The sequence below is a fragment of the Saccoglossus kowalevskii genome, chromosome 3 (genome assembly GCF_978046115.1).
Source record: "Saccoglossus kowalevskii chromosome 3, keSacKowa6.1, whole genome shotgun sequence".
In the NCBI taxonomy this organism is placed as follows: Eukaryota; Metazoa; Hemichordata; class Enteropneusta; family Harrimaniidae; genus Saccoglossus; species Saccoglossus kowalevskii.
In genome coordinates this window covers 22,963,539-22,982,536 of record NC_140643.1, presented here as the reverse complement: position 1 = coordinate 22,982,536, position 18,998 = coordinate 22,963,539, and the positions used below count along the sequence as shown (strand labels likewise).

General features: G+C 33.6%; 1 protein-coding gene across 8 annotated transcripts in view; it reads left to right on the top strand.

Annotated features, from left to right (window-relative positions):
- LOC100374828 (ELKS/Rab6-interacting/CAST family member 1-like) overlaps window positions 1-18,998 on the top strand; it is a 60,652-nt gene that overhangs the window by 24,318 nt on the left and 17,336 nt on the right. For 5 of the 8 annotated variants that reach the window (XM_085496908.1, XM_085496913.1, XM_085496912.1 and 2 more), the window contains 9 exons: window positions 8,123-8,530; window positions 10,714-10,827; window positions 11,538-11,693; window positions 12,016-12,183; window positions 12,395-12,562; window positions 15,498-15,776; window positions 15,928-16,068; window positions 16,901-16,924; window positions 18,429-18,625. In XM_085496908.1, coding sequence (XP_085353034.1) covers window positions 8,123-8,530; window positions 10,714-10,827; window positions 11,538-11,693; window positions 12,016-12,183; window positions 12,395-12,562; window positions 15,498-15,776; window positions 15,928-16,068; window positions 16,901-16,924; window positions 18,429-18,625 — 1,655 coding nt within the window. Of the gene's footprint in view, window positions 1-5,052; window positions 5,187-8,122; window positions 8,531-10,713; window positions 10,828-11,537; window positions 11,694-12,015; window positions 12,184-12,394; window positions 12,563-15,497; window positions 15,777-15,927; window positions 16,069-16,900; window positions 16,925-18,428; window positions 18,626-18,998 lie in introns of those variants that run through there. The other 3 variants (XM_085496915.1, XM_085496914.1, XM_085496910.1) reach the window with 3 other exon arrangements.

Below are 18,998 nucleotides of genomic sequence, written 5' to 3'. Positions count from 1 at the left end.
CAATATAGTTATTCGTATTATATAATATAATTATTCGCTGTTCAATGCATTGTTCAGACTGTTTTTTCCTGTTTTTAGTCATTGTCATCTATATGATATGTATACATATAAATATAGCGATGGTTTTGGGTCAGTACTGTTTTTAATACATAAATTGGATTTCATATGATTCCTTGTATCTGACAACTTTATTTGCTGCATGACTCATAAGACCGACAGCAACGGACGAACCAATTATTGATTCACTGTCTCTTCTTGTAGACAACATCATTATTTATTCATTAGTACGTGGGAATGAGAAGTGAAATTAATATTTCATATCATGAAAATTGCAACTGGGACCACCGGTGTAAAAATAGATACATGTATCCTTGTAGGAAAATAGATAAATTTCTCGCTTGTCCGAGCCATGCGATTGGAAGAAGACTCAGGGGGATGAGAATCAGTTTAACCTTTTGGGAAATGGTAAACAATGAATGTGTATGAAATGCCACCTTACTAGATTGATATCAATGTACATATTTATCTTGCAGAGTTTTAGTTCAAATAAATCTTTAAAAGTGTTTTGGTTAGAATGAATGGGTTAATAAATATAAATGTCACATTTTCATTGAGGTTGTCTTTTGCTGAAAATACACAATGAAAACTAATTGATGAAAAATTTAATCACTGAACTGAAAGTAATATTTCTTGAATAAAAGTATTTTTTAGCAACAATAGATGTGATTTGGAACATTTTTTTTTAATATAACATCATAAACATGACAAAATTTACTGGAATATTTGTTTAGATACAATTGCATGGATAAAATCACCCCACACTAGGTTGATGTCACATGGAATGCGATGTGAAAAATTGAAATCATTGCCATTATGTTAGAGAAACGATTTGGTAGACGCACCAAGCCATTTTCGTTGATCGGTGACTTATTGGGAAAATTATGACACACACTATGTTGTAATTGGCACATAAAATCACCATTTTGGGGCTGGCAGAGAGAGGCATATCTGCCAATTCACCCATGGCTCCTGGTAAGTTGTCATCCTATACCATAATCCCTGAGGTTCACTTGACAAAACTGGATTTCAGTAGATGACGCCCACTGGAACCATCTTTTTTTCACTTGCAAGTGATTTAATATACAACGTCGGTAACATATTGTATATTGTATGCTTTTAGTACCCACATTTCGGCTATGATACCAATTGGCACTAATTAAAAATAAAAAATGGTGAAAAAGATAAATATTTACAGCTATTTCCGATTTAATATAGAAAGTTATATGTTGTCTTTATCTATCATCCTGTCGACTATTGAAATATATACGTTTCAGTTGAACTATCATAATATATCTGCTGTTATTCAATAGAAACTACTCTCTTAGTGGTGCATGCATTATGTTAATTACAGAGCTGTTTCTGTATTCAAAATAAGTAACAATGATTCAGTATACAACAAATTCAATTTTAGTTTACCTGATATACATGTATATGCACTTTTGTTGGAGAAGCACTTTAATAGAAGAAATATGGTACATGTCAACCAACTATTAAAATAAACATGTCATCAATCATAAAAATGACGTGATCTCATTAACACCTTGTTATGTACCTATGCATCATGGATGTTATTCTGAATATATTATATTCACGGGCGGAGCTGAATTAATGATTGTTGACGTCAACTTTATATTTTTAACTTCTTCTTAAAACTGTCTGCTGTATAGGTTTCATACTCATAATGTATTAAAGTAGAAGAAGACTACAGAAAAGTAAAAATATTGTCATTTTCTTTATTTTTATATATTTGATATATCATGTTACAAAGATTAAGAAAATGAAATGAAAATATGGAGCTGCTTAATCAGCTTTAAATGGCATGTTCTGTCTATTTTGGGACATTTCACCATTGTTTTCTATCGCATCAATATATCTCATTATCTCAAAATTTGGTGAGGTAATGGTGTCATACAGGGTACTTTTTAATGTCTACAAAGTATCAAAATATTGACAATATTTTTAGTGGGTTTTTAACGAGGAAATGGGTTTTTATTGTGGTCGAACAGCAGATAAAAAGGCATTTTATGCATATTATGTTACCATTTTCAAAAAAAATAATACAGTGAACCAAAAACGTTTCCATACTGCTGACTAATATCACCGGTAAAACGAATAATTCTAGACAGATTTTAATAAAAAATATTGCTGCTACGATATGTGTGAAAAACCAAGTAGCATTCTACCTTAATTAAAGCAGATATATTGGGCATTTTTTAATCCTGTGTGAACAATGAGTCTTTGCAATTAGTGAGTCTGTATGCATGTGTCTGTTCCATTAATATTCCAAGAACCAATTATCAGATATCAATGAAACTGGGTACATTGATTCTCTGGGATAAAGCGCAGACCTGATTAGTTTTTTGTTGAAACCACACATATTAATGACTTAATTTGTATATTAATTAGCTAATTTTAAGCATTTTCTCTTGTTTCTCAAATACCTTTAACAGATTTTACTGAAACTTTGTACATAGATGCACTGGCATATTGCACAAACCTGATTAGTTTTTTCGTTGAAATCCATGCATTTGAATGACCTAATTTGCATATTAATTAGCCAATTTTTTTTGCCCTTCTCACTTTTTTCTCAAGAACAGATTTCAATGAAATTTCATACATACATTTCATACATGTAAATATTTATAATATCCCATAGCCACTTTGAACCACCATGATCACTGCTTGCACTTATATTTATAATTGCCATATTTACTCTATTAGCACATCTACTTACATTTGTAATCTGTAGTCAAAATAAGATATTTCAAAGATTTTACATGTAATTAATAAAAATTTTGCTTTATGTTTATTAGAGATGTGCTTTTAATATAGTATATACAGTATTTCTTATTTGTACTTCATGTCTCCTATACCTTCTCCACAGCAACTTCTTTCTAAGCTATCTTTGTTTAAATATTCTGCTGAATTTAATGACCTTTCAGGAGTTAAACTAAGTTTCTTGCAAGGAGTTGACGAAATATTTTCCCTGAGACCAGAATCCACCCTTCAGTTGTACAGATATAGGTCAGATCAATTCTGATATGACAGTGTTCTTAGTGCAAACATAATTTATTATAATGCACAGTAAAAACTTCAACACATTGTCATGTTTATGTGTTTGTTTTTTGATTGCCCAGAGATGACCCGATTCCAGCATGTTCAGTGGTCTATGTACACGATCCATGCATGTGTAACTGTTGCTAAAAATAAGGCATCAATGCCTGGTATGTCTATAAATAAAAAAAAACATATACTTGATATAAAAGGGGTGTGCTTGTTTCTCTGATCCAGAAGTGCCTGAGATTGTTTGAACTTGAAAAGAAATTGTATTTGAATAAAAATGGCATGCATGGATCAAAGCTCATAAGCTTACATGTAAATGTACTGCGGCAATGATGGTTGAAGGGCAATGTTCGTTGCACCACGTTGTGTTGAATATTGGAGTCGTATACAATATGTGAAAAATAAATTGCTTGTTTACATGGAATTCAAACGTGTGTTGTGGGGGCCATTTAACAATCCTATTAGGACATATGCGTACATGTATATTTAATAATTATTTACATCAGTGTACAACGCCTTTCTTGATTCTTTGGCTTCATAACATCAGTCGCTGCACAGTCTCACCACTCAAAACAAGAGTGTCCTTAAATTTGACATCCCACTGGAATCTTAGCAAAGTGACTTCAATTGTAATACACATGTAGGTTACTGGGGATTCTAGACGTTGGTTGAGGGTTAGGGTTAATATAACACCCCCTCCCCCACCAATTGAACTTTGTTAATTTCATACAGATATGAACTAGAGCCAGTTTTTTTGAGGTTCATTGTCTAGATATTTTAGGTATACCGTCGTTTAGCTTTATACCGTCTTGCATGTTTTGTCAGACACTTAATTCCATTTGGGTAATTCCATAGATCATGAAATTTTTTTCACAGCCTGGCCAACAATGTAGCTTGCAAATTATGAGTCATAGTCACTAGCAACACGCTGCAATTGCAATCTATGAGCTACAGAGTTTGTAAGATTGCCAAATATTCAATCTTGTTACAGGCAGATAGATTGGAGCTTACCCATTACAAAATAACATAGTTTGATTAGAATTGAGGAATTGGGGATTTCTACCTGTCATCACTAGTCGATCACAGAAGAAGAAAAACTGTTTGTTTAAATACCTTAGTTTAATTTATTATTCAATTCAAGCTACTGTACATCTTGATTATGTTATCAAATGACAGAATAACGGTCAGATATAGGCAGTGCTTAAATGTGTCAAAAATCAGGGTCAAGGCTGTGAAATGATAAACCAAAGCCACCAAAATAAACTACATTTGTGTTCACATGCACATAAATATTGGAATAAAATAAAACTCGGATTTTATTTCTTTAAAAATATTGTTATAATGGGATTAATCTGTTGGAATTGTCATGCAAGACATCTCCCACCTGGTGGCAGTGTGTACATGTTCTCCTAACCATTTCACCCCAGTATGTTGGCTGCTTCACTTATGAATATGGATTACTGTAGAATACTTTATTTTCGCTTGGAATTTATTTTCGCTGAATGGATGATTCTTCTTTTCAGCGAAAATTAATTCCAGCGAAAATAAAGTATTCCACAGTAATTTAATTAGCCTATGATTGCAATACTCATTATAATTAACATAATAAAATAACTTCGATTTTCTTCAAAATTTAAGCTTGAGTGAGTACCACAAGATAAACACACTCTTGAGAGAACACTGGTGCTTAAATTGAAGCATTTTATTTTAGTACTAAAAAGCTGGGTTTTTTAACAAAAATACCTGCATGTAATAATGAGATTAAATTAGAGTCAGTCTGTAAACCATAAATGGACCTCCCCGCACATGTTTAATAGTTCCTGAATACAATAGTCTATTTCCTGTTTGGTTTCCTGGTATAAAATCCCACTGTCAATTGTGGTAATTCCCACATACTTTCTTAGTAATACTCCATTCTTAGAAGGTGAAACCGTGTTGATATTCATTTTTGGTTCAGCTTGTGTGCAATCATGTCTACCGTCAAAGTCCCTGCTGCCGTCAAACCGTTACTCAAGACTAGACTGGAATATTTATGCTCACTGTCTATGCTCCACTGTACAAAGGTACCAGTATTCATGTGTTTGACTGTCATTGTGTAAAATATAATCGTACTTGTGTAAAATCAAGATTTTATAAAAAAAATTGATTAGATAGTGAGGATAACTTCTTGCAAAAGTCATTGACTCCATATCTTGAAGATCCCAGCTAAATGTTGTTTCTTAATTTCCAAAAAAATAAACAATTGGACAATTCTTGATAAGAAGTTCTGATTTCTTAACATTATTTACTCAAAATTACTCTCAAAACCCACTGGTGAATTGCTTTACACTGTGTTACTGTGTACTGCTATCCAATCCAACCCATTCCATTTAACCCCATCCCTTTAACATGTTTTTCTAGGAATCACCCCTGGGGTTATAGTATAATGTACATCACGAAGTCCTCAGTCTTTGAGGAGTTCATAATGTACGTTTCCTAGTATATGTACATATACACAAGGCTTAATTGCTGTAAGGTTATAGTAGTGGGGTTCATGTTAAAGTTCTTGGCACATCATGATAGTCGAGACTAAGTCGGCACATCCTGAAACATGTACATGTATATGAACAGTCGAAACATGTCAAAAATAATCTAAGCGGATAGATCCCAACTAACGTCAATGCATCTGCTGTAATCCCTCACCAAAGAAATTGCGCAACATTCTGAGATCCTGTAATGCGAATGTAGCGATTTCCTCATCTCATGTTAAATTTCTATATGTGACCTAACTTGAGTCATAAAATGATAATTTGTGAATTGTACACATCTTGCAAACAACTACTGTAAATACTTTGTTTTAGCTGGAATTAATTTTTGCAGAAAAAAAAATTTGTGGGTGTTTTGTATAGAATTTATTTTCACTGATTTTTTTTGACAAGTTGAATGTAAAATATAGGAAAAAAGGTATATTTACAGGATTTTATTTTTCGCTGAATAATTCCATGCAGAAGCCTAGTCATAATTTTTGACAAAATTGGTCATAAATCGCATGACAATGTTCATTAGTTTCTTATGTACAATCATGAAGCTAATGTCCCATGGTACAATGAAATAGCATTATTTTGTGTGTTACAGTTAAGATTGTTGAGAAATGTGTACTAATATATCTTGAAAATTGCTATTTTTAGAACAGAAGATTTTTTAAATAATTCAGAAAAACAAAAAGTACTCCATCATTAACAATATATGATTTTTTCAGCCTATGTCACCAGGCTAGATTTTGAGATATTGTATATTATCTCTGCCATATGAACCTGTGGTAAAAGTGTCATAATAGTGTAAAAATGGCTACTTTCCACTAAAATACAACCATCAATTTCTCAAAAAAAAGGCTGGTGACCCCCAACTTTTTTTAGGTTAATATTCTTATATTGCAAAATGAATAAATTCGGGGTATTTTAATTTATGAGTAGGCTTCTACCTTAATATATAAAGTAAAATCAACTCCAAGTGAAAATATAGTATTTTACAGTATTTATTTTGGTATATGATGCAAATTACTTTAATATATGTATATAGAAATATAGAAAATGATGCAACTTTAAGGTAGAGATGCAGTTTACCTGACAGGTATTTTAATTAGTTAATTAGGAAACCAAAATGACCTCCCTTGTCCACAAAACTTATTGTATGAATTTAAAAATTTTGTAAGTATTTTTTTTTTTATGCACACTGTAGTTAGAAATATGCACAAAAATGTGCTTTTTTGGTTACAAGTGATTTAAAAAAAATTAGCTTCTAAACCATGCCTCTGTTTCCTGTCAAAATTGATTTACGGGTACTGTCTACCAGTTGTCAATTTTGCTGGGCAGCAACTCAAATTTCACTAATTTAAGTTTATGCATAAATTAACACTCAGGCTAGTTGTCTGTACGATTGTTGTAACACTGCTCAACCAAAAACAATGCCCCAACAGCGTTTTGAAGATAAACACATTGTCAATCATTTGTGAAAATTTCAAAACAAAAGGTCAAAGCGTCTACCTGTTATCTATATTTTAAAATCGTCTTTTGAGTATGTTCCACCATGGAACTATAAACCACAGGAAGAACAACGAAACTATTAAGAGGATTAAAAAAATCTTTGTCTTATCTTACAGTGCTTTTGCTTTTGTTTCCACAACATTAGTCATACTCCATGTTAGTTGCCGCCGATACGCCTGTATCAATCGCTTTGCTGGGAACGGAAAACTTGAAAAAACATATTTCATATCTGCTCAGTAAAATATTTCGTTCACTATTCATGCGCAAACAAGTCGGTCTGCAGGGTGACCTTCAGTGTACCGGAATTAAGTCGTGCAACGGGTCGGAGTTTAGTGAGTTTTCATCATTTTCAATGTCGTTTTTGGATTACTTTTTTTTTCTTCAACCCTCGAAAAAATAAGGTTGCAAGAGTTTGCGAAACATGGGGTTTGGTATGCCGTTTGTTGTCGAGATATCCCGACTTATTCCATGTTTCTCTTCGATCGCCAGATATGGCAATGTGTTTTTTTTCCCGTTGAATGTCGCTCATTTTTGTCTTGGCGCCATTGTTTTTTTATGCTATAACCAAAACAACTCGATCACTTGATCTGCCGAAGTAGCCCGATTGACTCCGAAAATGACTGATAGTTGGAGATTAACGTTCATTTGCGTAAATTGGCTTATTTTTTAAAGCAACGAAATAAACAGTCAAAATAAACGTTGGACATCGTGGCAACTATCATAGTTCAAAGGAAACAAAGTGGTTGTTCTTCCTGTGGTTTATAGTTCCATGGTCCCACTATTCAAAATTCTACAAAATTTTAAATCTATAGCAATGACTGTTTGGATAATAAAAAGCTAAAAAAAAAATTTCACTCCCAAGTGCCCACGAACCTGCATCTCTACCTTAAGCAAAGCTCTGCATACACCAATATATATTTTAGGCACTGATCACAGACACTATATTTCTCAAATTTCTTGTTGTTTTTATCTTAAAGGAGCTGACAAAAACCATTCAATCCCTTCAAGATGAATTACACACCCAGCGTGACTTGAAACATCACTTGGAAGATCTTGTGTCGTTTTCGAGCAGTCCCCAGGACGTGGAGATACTGAGCTTAAAAACCGAAAAAGAACGACAAGTCAAAGAGCTCTTCTTACTGAGAAAAACTTTGGAAGAGATGGAATTGAGGATTGATACGCAGAAACAAACTCTTGCTGCACGAGACGAGTCGATTAAAAAGCTGCTTGAAATGCTGCAGAGTAAAGGTTTACCGGTACAGAGTCTAGAAGAGAACCGAGAACTTGATAGACTGAGAACTCGACTCATTGAAAGTGAAGCCAAAGTCACACAATTAGAACATAAAATTGCTTTGAAAGATAAAGGAATTGGTAACTATAAACAGGTAAGTTACATTGTTTGATTGTCGTACAGGTATAGAATACATGTCAGGTATTCACAAATATTTACTAATTTTAGGTAGTTTTCACATTTTCCAAGATACAAATACAATAGATCACACCAGAACATGTTATTGATTTTCCTATTGATTCACCTGGAGTAATGATAGCAAGTATTAATATTTAATTAATTTTGTGATAACAAATGAAAGTTATTATATTTAGTGCAGATCAGTATTCCAGTCACATACATCTAATCTTCACCTTGTTCTGTACAGTGATGTTGTTAAGACTGCTTTTATTTTAATCTTAACTTTAGGTCTGAAGCATATGATGGTCTGACCTATTGTAGTTTTAAGTTCCAAGAATTCAATTAATAATTCTCATAGAAATGTGAAGTGTAAAATGGCAATTTATGCTTTGTGTGCTTGTTGTAACACGTTGTCTCAGCATTCTTTACATAAACATTTCAAATATCGTTTGAGATTTCATAATGTCAGCATTTGTGATTCTAAACATTGAAACATTCTACTTTCTATGTATAGTCAGAAGCATCCCAACTTATTATGAACAGAGGCAGGAAAGTTTAATATTTTAATATTCGATTTTTTTTTTTTGATTTTTTTTTTAATAAGGAGCTTTTTAATTTGCTTTATAAATTATTACAATGTATATTTTGCTATATATGGATTGGTAAGTGACGTAAACAAAAATACATGAATTGCAAGATACCTGTCTGAACTTGTTTAACTTTCATTTGTTTGTAGCATATCTGGAAGCTGTTAATCACATTAGCACCCAGTGGAGATTTAGTTTGAAATTAAGTTGCAAAGGCTTAGTCAGTCTATCACAATAACATCTATTACCTTTTACCTTATTCAGTTATAAGGACTGTCTATTTTAACACTCGCAGATTGCCCCAACATGTGCCACAGATTCAAAAAGGTTGCTTTGCGAATTATTAGTGCCTTACAGTAATTGAGGTTGATTTTCAAATGCTGATTTATTTCTTGCTGTCTATCCCCACTATCGATGCATAATCACATGTAGTAGTTAAACAAATGTAAATAAATATGTAATTTTATTAATGTCTGTGTTCAAAATGCACAGGAAATCATTCCAGAGAATATGAACATACTTCACGAAAGTATGAGTTCATGATTGAGAGGGGAAATACCCCTACTGCTCCTATCCTCGGGGGGCGGAGCTACGTCACAAGACGTTCCACGTTGCTAAGACGCGCACCACTGTACATGCATTTCTATGGGCTCTGTGCGTGCTGCTGTGGAAGGCCGGTGGAGCCGGTGAAAACTCGAGAAAACAACACAAACTCAACTTTGAAGTAATCCTGAACAACCAAATTCATATATGTTACACACGTAGGGCTAATCTTGTTACACTGTTCAGGGGACTCTCAACAACCATCGCAAAGTACCGTTTTCTGCGAGTTTTTGGTCTTTGTTTTCACCGCAAGGGTTGCCAGGCGGTAGAAAATGCCCGGATGTCCGCCCCCATGGATTGTGTTCTCTCTGTTAAAAGCGGATCTCCAGAAGAAGAAAGAAGGTCATATAAACAAATAATCGCAATCATTATACATGTAATATTACCGGTACTTGTATTGACCTTTGTAATGTATATGCTACATCTGCCTGTAACTGGCTAAAACTGCCTGTAACTGGCTGAAACATCCAGCTATACTTTTCGTTCTTGGAAATTTTACTTGCTAACAAAACTTAGTGTTACATTTTTTTCCCAGCAACTGTTGAGTGTTCAAACTTCTGACTCTGTGTCTGTCTTAGAATGCGCACTGTGGGGAGGGGATGCAAACTGTATGTCAGTAAATAACTACAGGTACACATACACATACAATTGTAGACAACCTGTCCTTTTTGTGACTTTTGCCCTGCCCTGCACTGACCTAACCCCCACCCCACACGATGCTTCATTGAAACCCCACAGTGTGAACACTCCAGGATCTTACATGTCTTGTGTGGAAATAACAGTAACACCTTCAAGTTTAACTCTCTTAATTGTAATACTCTGTTGCAAAGTCTCGTTCAACTGTATTCCTACTAATCCAGTTTCTTGTTAGCATGACCGGTAAGACTGACACTCTCCCCTCTTAGCATAATTCCTCTCTTTCTTTCTGCATTGGATTTATTTTTTTTTATCTACTACTGGTGAATAGGAGCTAGCACTTAACGCTGAGAAAAGTAGGAAATTAGAACGACAGCTTGGTTCATCCTTGCAGTCTCAAGACTCTCCTAAAGCTACAGCTCTTAAAACTATCATAGAAGTCAAGGTATCAGTTTGTAAATTTGATTGGTCATATGATGAATCATGTGATGGTCATGTGGTTGTCACATGATGTCTTCTTGCCTGCTTTTTTTGTATGCACCTTTCGCACATAAGGTCAATCAATGTTTTGTTTAATATTTCCAATAACTCTGCATGAATCTGTATAATCTTTCCTTTTTCCAAAGAAAAAAATTAAAATTGTCTTGTCATTGAAGTGTTGAATTGTTCGACCGTGGAAAAAGCAGGCGAGACGGAATGCAATGATTCTTGACTGTTATTAATTTGTCGTGATTAGAAATAAATTCATTCAATAGCATTTGTTATATAATTTCCCATCCATTGTTGCATATCTTTTCCAACCTTCTTTTTTAAGCTATTTAAAAAAAAAATATGTTCTTTGTGCTATCGATTGATGTCTTGTGGTAAAATACTCTGTTCATTCCAGTCAAAACTATCCAGCATTTCCTCACTCAACTCATTTGTAGAGTTCTATTCCATCCCCCTATTCCTTATACATGGTGTACACCTTGCCCTATCATATACTAATATATGAATCGTTTACTAATATATGGGGAAAAGAAGGTGGAATACTCGCCATCTACAAGTGAGACTTCATGCAGTTTTTTTTTTTTTTTTTTTTTGTTCAGCTCATTGTATAAAGGTAATCACCTTGTTGTTAAATTCATAACATTAATTTTATTTGTCATCATCTAGGATGGCAAAATTGCAGCTTTGGAAAGCCAAGTAGAAGAACTTGAAGAGAGACTTTCCAAACTTCGTTCCAGTGGTGCTATTAGTCCGGAGGAAAGGACTGAGGAGATAAAGCAAATAGAAGAATACAGAGGTCATTCCAAGTTTATGAAAAGACAGGTGTGAGACTTTATTCAATTATATTTGGTATTTCATCTGTTTTTTTGCTTGGTGAACAAGCACTCATGTGAAAAGGTCAATACTTAGTTAAAGGGTTTGACATTTTACAAAAATGCGAATTTCATTTAATTTCAGATCATTGGGCTGTTTTTTTTTTTTTTTTTTTTGATTTGGCATTCACCGATTAGATTGCTTATATCAAAATATTTACATCTTTTGTTAGCAAACGCTGCATGGTTCGTTTTCACACTGATTTATTGCATGCTAAAATAGTCAGCAATCAGAGACCTACATATAGCTGTATTTTCTTTTTAAATTACAGATTGATCAGCTGAAAAGCGACCTGGCTCAGAAACATGCTGACTTACAGACAACCAAGACTAAATTAGACACGTTGACAATTCAATTGTCTGATAAGCAGGCACATTTTGATGTCTTGAAAGAATCACTTGCTGCTAAAGAACAACATTCCAACATGCTACAAGCAGATGTAAGAATATTTTCTTGGGGCATAGATAACCAACAATTTCGCACAAGGATTTTTGATAATCAGTGCAAACAACACTATTTTACTATATTGATGGTTTATTTATCAAATAACTATCTTTTGGAAGTGTGATAAGTTTCACCTGGTGTTTTAGAATCGCTCATCAGCCATTTATTTAAGTTTTGAAATTTAGATTCCAAATTTCTCTTTTCAGGTTGAAGCACTGAGAGCAAGAATAGAAGAAAAAGAGGCGTTCATTGACAGGAAAAACAAACAGATCAGTAGCCTAAGTGAGGAGAGGAGTCAGTTCAATAATGAAATAAGTGAATTGAGAGATATGTTAGACATTAAAGATAGAAAAATTAACGTCATCCAGAGAAAGGTAAGGTTAGATTTGGTAAATGAAGAGACTCATCTCTACAGAGCTCTACCCAGCATTTTGATTATCCACAGTGTTAGGGGGTCACTCCTTGCATATCAAAACTTGCTTAGTCTTTCGGCAAAAACTAATTACTGTACTGCAATGAACATACAGCATAAAATTGAAAATACTGCTTTTTTAACCTAACATAATGTGGAAACTAATGAACACCTTTCATTTCGTTTTCAGTCTAAGTGTAGAGCACTTTTGCATGTCTGTATAATAAAGCTTTACTCTGAGGACTGTCACTTATCTCAAAATCTTTGTTCCTGCGGGTAGTGAATGAATTGCTTTGATAATGGTGTATTGCCTGCACACAAACAATTAATTTTAATGTATCAGAATTCACTAAGTCAATGGTTTGCTGGTTATATAGGTGAATGTTTCAGTTCCAATTTGACTTTTACTGATGTGACAACCTCTTGCTAAATCATACTTGAAACCGAAACAAAGAAAGTGTGAAGAAATCAAGATGTATTTGTCTTCCCAGTGTTCATCTTGTACGAAAGTATCTTCTTTTATATGGGATACAATCACCCCAACCTACTTACTGGTACATCTTAATACTATAATAAAAATCAACTTCTGAAACTCCAGGCTGCTCACTCTACTAACACACTGCTTCATCTGATTGGACATCTCACACAATACTAGTGTTATTTCACTTAACACAGCATGTTATGCACAAGTCACAATGCCCCACATGTCACTGAATCTTACCCCTATACTTACCACATATACTTTGCTATATTGCACTTATCATCAGCATACAACCACCCACCCACCAGCTGTTCACCCTTTTAACCCCCTCCCCCCTCACTGCAATATCGCTCACAAATGAATTCTTATATTTATGTTTTGAGCTGTCTGAGATGCCAAATAGACTGGATATCAAGGATAGAAAAATAAATGTACTTCAGATTAAGGTGAAAGATAATTTCATACTTCGTCGCTTTTTATTCCACCATTACCCCTCCCTCCCCCCTCCCACTCCCCTGTCATTTATCCCAGTTTTGTTCAAATGTTCGTCATAGTTGAATTGTTTTATTTTTGCTTTTGGTTCTCATTTCATGAAATAAAGCCACTGCTTTTACTCTCTACCAGACGTTTTTTTTTTCTTCAATTTTTTTTTTGTAATTATGCATGGATTTGATAATACAATTCAGTATATTGTAAAATAACTGCAGTTTTTTATAACTGAGATTGTATTTGTGAAATATACTGTTCTTTTATTGCATTTTTTCGTAACTTTCATAGAATGTGAAATAATGTTTCATTTGTTTTCAATAGCAGTGTTTGTTAACCATGTTTGAATTGTACACCTCATTGCTTATGTAATCAGTCTTCTCATTCTTCTGTGGTTGCATTTGTGAAAATCAAGTTGAAAGACAACTTTTATGATATAAATGTCAGCTTGTCTTGAGTACACATCAGTTTTTCCTATCACCAGAATCGCTGTCTTTTGAGTATTTAAATTTGCAAAATATACTGATATTGCGATTTTCGTAGCACCAAAGATGCTACAGAATAGTGAGACAGGCAACTGCAGTCTTTTCTATAATGTAATAACATTTCTGATTATGTTCGAAAATTACAAGACAAGTTACATCAGAAACATACAAAATTTAAAAAAAATTATAATTTTTTTTTTTCTTTGATAGACTAATTTCAAAATATGCTTACGTAGATGCATTATGAGTTTCAGAAGATAAACTTGATACTTCATTATTCAAAACAGCTTACACAACTGTGTTTTGTTACTCTGTGCAAGGAAATAGGTGATTTTCCGAACAATTGAGAGATCTCGCGAGAACGCGCGTCGAACGTCTGCCGCAAAAATCGAACGATTTGATTTTGAACTAGAATTTCTTTATTTCGTAGCTTACATTGACCGGCCAATCTTCGACAGAGGAATATGGCTTCCGAATACCCTCACTTAATCGAAATTGCCTATCATCAAATGTGGACAGCACATTATTAAGCATGGAAATGTCCTCGAAATACTTTCGCGTTTGTCGAATCCCACGCGATGTTTGACGCGACTACGACGCTATGACCTTTGTTTGTCCTGTTTTTACGTTCGATTTCACGCATAACGCGTGATTCTCGCAGTGTACGGAAAATGGTCTATTATGATTTGTGTTTATTCATCAATTTTCAATTAAAAACATGCCGACAGTATGTGAAGAGTCATACATAAACTCGTCTGTTGTGAACATATTTGTGGAATGGCAATTCTTGACTTGTAAGCACAGGAACGCTTAGTGTGATGCACCATAGCATAATTTTTTTTACTTTGATGTTGTCGCAATTGTCTGTCTCTGTATTCTCTAGTGCCTTCAATTACTGTACAATATACTGTGTTTTCAGTTATAATTTATATTTTGCATGCCAACTTTACATGTAATCAGTAAAAGTTTATATGATTCAATCCGCCAAGTAGGTGATTTTCTGTCAGTGCTAGATCTTGCATAAAGTGTCAAAGATGGACCACTAAACTAGAAAAAATGTTTTGGTTCAATATTGGAATGCAAATTTTTCTGAGGATGCATTTTTACATTTAATTTCACACATACCGGTAATGTTGGATCTCAGTGAAAGGAAAATGATCTATTATTGAAAATAAAATCAAGCAAAAAATATTTTATTGGAATGTGCATGTCACCCAGAAATAATAAACATACTGCAGTTATGCGTTAATCCTTGATTTTAAAAATACATGTATGAAAATTTTCAAACTTTTAGGGGTTTCAACAACAACAACAAAATTGTCTGGCACAGTTTATGTTTCTGCTCTAAAAAATCATCATCAGAATGCCAACCTAGTACTACAATGGAAAGATAACAACATGTAGAATGTTAAATACAAAGATTTAACATTCACTCTCTTTTGCAGCTTGATAACCTTCAAGAACAGTTGAGTGATAAGGATATACAGCTCTCCAACGTACGAGAGCGCATGAAGTCAATGCAGACTGATCATAGCAGCTCTGACAGTGCTGTGTCCAGTCTGGAGGAAGCGCTTAGCGACAAAGAGAGAATGATAGAGCACCTTAAAGAGCAGCGTGAGAGAGAAGATGCCGAACGACTTGAGGAAAGTGAAATGTTTCAGAAACAAGTAAAAGAGTTGAAAGATCGGGTCTATTCATTGCAGAAAGAAGTAGAAGAAAAGGAGGTATTTTGAATTATATCGGTATTTGCTTACAATAGAAGTGGGGTCCATAACTGCTGTTCACTGCAGCTTTCAACACGCTTAATAAATTTCCTAGGCTGTATTGTATGTTTTTCTGGATACCTTTACCTATGATTTTTTTTTTTACTTTTAGACAAGTTTAATGGACTTGAAGGATCAAGCATCGTCACTCACAAGTTCTGCATTCAAGAAAGATACCAAGCTAAGTACAATGGAGAGATCACTGCAGCAAAAGTCAGAAGATTTAGCCAAGATGGAGATGGAAATAAAGCGAGTAAGTGATGTTATATTGGTGCCTGAGAGTATACTTTAAATAGTACTTGTTACGATGGTTTACTGGTGTGATTGAAATGATGTGTGTATTCAATTATTTTGGAATAGCATGTGTTGGCAGTCACCCAACTACTGACAATTCATTTTGAATTAAAAAAAAAATAACTTTATAAAATATGTATTTCAGGTAATGAATTTTAAACTATCATAAAAAGTATGAACTTGATTTTTATACTGAATTATTTATTGTGTAGTTGATCCAGATAGTGTACATCTTTATTGTGATATGCCATAGTCTGTTTATGTGTGTTCTCTAGAATAAGTAGTACAGTTGATCATGATGAAATCTTTTGCTTACTCTATTTGCGTCATTAGAAGGTATTTTGTAAGCTGAAAAAAAAAGCTTTTTTGTGCTGTTATCACCCTGAATCTAAATCAATTTTAAATTTTGTATTTGACAGAAATTTTACTATTATAAAAGCTTGTGCTTTTCTAGATCGAATGTTGTGATTAGACTATCACAACAGTCTTCCAACTATTAAAAGCGTCTTTTCACGTAAAATATTTTTTTCAAACATACATACTTCCATCAATGTGCTCAATGCTCAAATATCAAATGTTTTCTGACTATGCAGCTTTGTACATGTATGTATAAAACATTCAGATCCACATGGATGATGTGCTACCAATTTTTGAGACTACATATGGTGATGTACTGTAATGAAAACTACACACAAAACACACCCACCCACCCAACCAACCATCACTAGATTTTTTTTTATACCCTTACACATGATATGCTTGCTTTGTCCTTTTTGCTTGCTTGTTATCAGAAAAATCGACAATTCAGTTTATGGGTAAGTGAAAACTAATTTCCCAGAATGCTGCTTGTTCACAATAGTTTTGGTATTTGCAGTTTTTAGACTTTGAATCTCAACATTATATTATTTTGAATTTTCTACTTCAAAAAAAAAAATTTCGTTTTTTCCCTCCTGCCCTCTTTTATTCAATTCCTCATCTCCCGCTGTATGATCTGAGTTTTAAAACGGCACAGATATATGATCAACTAATTTCTTATATTTTGTATTCCATGCACAGCACTCTTGCTGATTTCTGCTCCATTATAGAACATATAACCGGTACTCATACCATTATTTTCTTTGATTTTCTTGTTGCTGCATTCTAACCTTCAATTGATCAAACTCAGATACTTGGACGTTAATTTTGTTTTATTTTTTATTGAAGAATTAATTTTTTTTATAAATCTTCATGATATTACAGTTATAATTAACTTGTATTTTTTGTTTGTCTTATATTGTTATGGTTACTATGTTAGTACCCCTGTATATGAAGAAATATTCTGCTTGGCTGAGGTTGATTTTATTGCAATGCCCTATAATCTAAAACATATTTATTCATATACAAGTATATCCTATTATACGGTATGTTCACTAGCTTTTAATCAATTGCTAGTCTGTAATTCTTTTATATATTGCAAAATTTAAAAGTGACTTGTGACTTAGCAGATTTCTAACAGTTGATGACAAAACAAAAAAAAACATCAGTTTTCATGACAGCTTCCATATGTTTACCATACAAAAAAATATATCCTTTTACTAAAAAAAACTTTTGTTCTTTTTGTGTCACATTGAAATATCAGGTATATTCAAATCTGAGATTAATACTATTAGGAATTTTGAAACGTGCAGTACAGCTTTTATGAATGTTTGTGTGAATGACCCCAAGGCATTCAGAAATTCTATTTCCTGGTGATGAAATGGTATATACATATGCGGGAAGGTGATTGTGCATTTTTAAAAGGAGAGAAAAAAATTGTAGCTACGGTATTGTCGTGGATCATGTTTCCTTCGATTGTAATCGAGAAATTATTCTTTACCAATTTATGCCAGATGCCACACATCTTAGAGCAGCCCATTGGTATTAATAGAATGTCGACAGTCGGTCGTACCTAATATTAATTAATTATCACATGTACATACAATTTTTATATTTGTTTTAAATTGTCACAAAAAATCTAAATATATGATAGCTGTGATAATAAGTAGAAATAACATGCTATTAAACCTCCCATGCATGTGAAATCAACAAAGGTAAGAATCTGTATTCAAATCACAGAATATAAATATTTAATTTGTTACTCTGCCACTCCTTCCTCAGCCATGTAGAATTTGCTGCATGCTCTTCATTACCAGTAAGTAAGGTGTGTCACCATTTTTGTCATAGCATTGGAAAATTAGCTTAGTTAAATAAAAAAATGTCTTCAATGTCATTCTGCAAGTCAGTAGCTATTCTGCCTAACTTTCGATCCTGCCTAACTCTGTAACATTTTTCACTTGTTAGGTGAAGGAAGAGCGAGAGAGGGAGAGCAGTAAAGATGGGGAATTGGGCTCAAGGGTGAAGTCTTTAGAAGACGAAATTGATCATTATAGAGATCAAGTTAGTAAATCGCAACTAGAAGTAGATAGATTATTAGATATATTAAAGCAAATGGAAGAAGAGAAAAATGCTAAAGATCAAAAAATAGCTGAACTGGAAGGGTAAGTAAAGTGTACATCCTAATGGTTTACCATTAGAGAAAGATTGTGTGTGCCACGTTTTGCATATTTGCCAGTTTACTGTACGGGCTTACTCCTGTTGACTCGGCTTCAGTATTTTTTATAGTGTATAGATCTTGGTGGTGGCAGGCTTTTTTTCATGGATTTTCTTGATATCATGGGTCTTGAAATATGGGTTTGCAACTGAATTGAGATTATTTTCTGTAAAAATACAAATTTGTTTGTGCTCAGATTTTTCGGTCATCAAAATGTTACTTTGCCAGTAACAGTTCTGTACATTCTTGAGTGTATATTACCCAAGGAAAACGTAAAACTTTTACTATTGTGACCCAAAACTGCATCGAAATCTACTTGA